This window comes from Oratosquilla oratoria, chromosome 4, assembly GCF_046742065.1.
Source record: "Oratosquilla oratoria isolate Oo_2021 chromosome 4, ASM4674206v1, whole genome shotgun sequence".
In the NCBI taxonomy this organism is placed as follows: Eukaryota; Metazoa; Arthropoda; class Malacostraca; order Stomatopoda; family Squillidae; genus Oratosquilla; species Oratosquilla oratoria.
The window spans coordinates 47637503-47639621 of NC_134780.1; the positions used below are offsets into that span (position 1 = coordinate 47637503).

General features: G+C 42.9%; 1 protein-coding gene across 1 annotated transcript; it reads right to left on the minus strand.

Moving 5' to 3' along the window:
- Positions 1-1004: 1004 nt before the first annotated feature.
- On the minus strand, positions 1005-2119 carry LOC143024333 (serine/threonine-protein kinase chk-1-like). The gene has a single exon (XM_076183129.1). It carries the CDS (start codon positions 2103-2105, stop codon positions 1014-1016), a length of 1092 nt encoding a protein of 363 aa, XP_076039244.1. The 5' UTR covers positions 2106-2119; the 3' UTR covers positions 1005-1013.

The window sequence follows — 2119 nt, forward strand, 5'->3', positions numbered from 1 at the left end:
CCTTGCTCGGATATGTATACACAGAAACAGACACAGGCACAGACACAGGGGCAGGTACAGAAACAGAAACAGACACAGGCACAGACACAGGTACAGAAACAGACACAATCACAGACACGGACAGAAGCACAAAAGCACAACCACATACCTATGTACACACAAACACTCTTGTGAACATATGTATACACGCAAACACTCACTTTTATCCACAATCACCTAAAAACGTACATAAATGCACATACGCGCGCCCACACAAACGCACTAGAGAAGACATAAATACACATATACAAATAAACAAAACAAATGCACAAAACCTCACAAATACAAATCATATGAAAATACACACACACACACACACACACACACACAAACTTTATTCACTTAGACAAAATCCTATTTAGTAAAGTGTTAAACGTAATTTTCCATTAACCCTTTGGCGCCCACGAAGAACGACTTTGGATCTGTAAGAATTCTATTATGGTTAGCGATGGATGATCTTATTCAGCTCACAGTAGCGTTTCTTAAAATTCTACCACACTCGGCGTCTCGCCCACTAGACCCAGGATTCGGTTGACCATCATTTCATAAAAGTGGATAGAACTGTACATTGTATGGGTAAATTTGATTTTTCATTAACCCATAGTAATCTTATTCAGCCGAGGGAAACCTCCCAATGTTTCTTAATAATTGATACTAAAATTCTATTTTCAAATAGATGATTCGAAATTTAGTTCAATAAACTATTCACCACGAAATAGGTTTGAATATAGTAATTACAATTTATTTTTTATTTTTCTTCATTTCTTATCATTATTATTAATATTTTTCAAGCGTGATAACGAAAGTAGAATGTGTTCACTTATGGTTTGTAAATTCTTGATATTTAATTTGCAACGAAGTCATGTTGCTCGATTTCTTGAATTGTAGCTCTTTCTTATCATTATCATTGATATTTTTCAAGCGTGATAACGAAAGTAGAATGTGTTCACTTATGGTTTGTAAATTCTTGATATTTAATTTGCAACGAAGTCATGTTGCTCGATTTCTTGAATTGTAGCTCTTCCGGATGGGTCCGGGTGGAGAAGACTTTCGATCAACTCCATTGCTGATTTGCAGATGAGAGTCCAAGGTTTGCTGTCGAGGGATACGAGGCCCTTTAGAAGCCAAATTTGGTAATTAGGGTCGTAGGCCTTTGCTACTTCCCAGGGAGCGCGTCCGCTCAGCATCTTGACGAGAGTGACGCCACACGACCACACGTCGCTGGGTTCTCCTCTGTATCTTGCCGAGAAGACTTCAGGAGCCATGTAGCCTCGGGTGCCGCAGACTTCGCTCAGGTAAGTCTTCCGGTCTTCCAGCTTGGCTGCGAGTCCGAAGTCGGCAATTTTAAGAACGTTATCGCCGTTGAGGAGTAAGTTTCGAGGTTTGAGATCCCTGTGCACCACTCCATGTGTGTGCATATACTTGACTCCTGAAATCAGTTGATTGAAGTACAACACGGACGTTTTTTCGTCCAAGCCTGAGGGCCCGATCTTTCTTGAGAGGTCACCTCCATTGGCGTATTCCAGGTAAATGTGTATGTGAGTCTCGTCCTTCTCGGAGCTCAGCACGCGAAGAATGTTGCGGTGCTCGAGACTCTCTTGGACTTGGACTTCGATTTCCTGGTTCGTATCGTCTTCAAGTTCGATGGACTTTTTGGCCACGAAAACCTCCGAAGTTGCTTTCTTCAGCAAAACTACGGAGCCGTAAGCTCCTTCGCCCAGTTCCTTGACTTCGATCCAGTCATTCTTGGGCTCTTCGAAGGATTTTATCTTCTTGAAAGCGCTTTCTTCCTCTTCTTCTGCGCTGTATGAAAGTGAACGTTTCCTTCCTCCGTTGAAACTGGTCTTTATCTTCCTGAAAGCGCTTTCTTCCTCTTCTTCTGCGCTAGACGACAGTGAACGTTTCCTTCCTCCGTTGAAACTGGTCTTAAAGACAGGAGCGAAGAAATCCTCGGTGTAGCTGGACTCCTCGACGCTGGACTCTCCACAGGCGGAACTACTTCTCGAACTCCCTCCTGAGGTCCACTCCTCTTCCTCCTGTTCCTTGTCTGAGCGGCTGGAGGTCATGATTGCGGCGTATA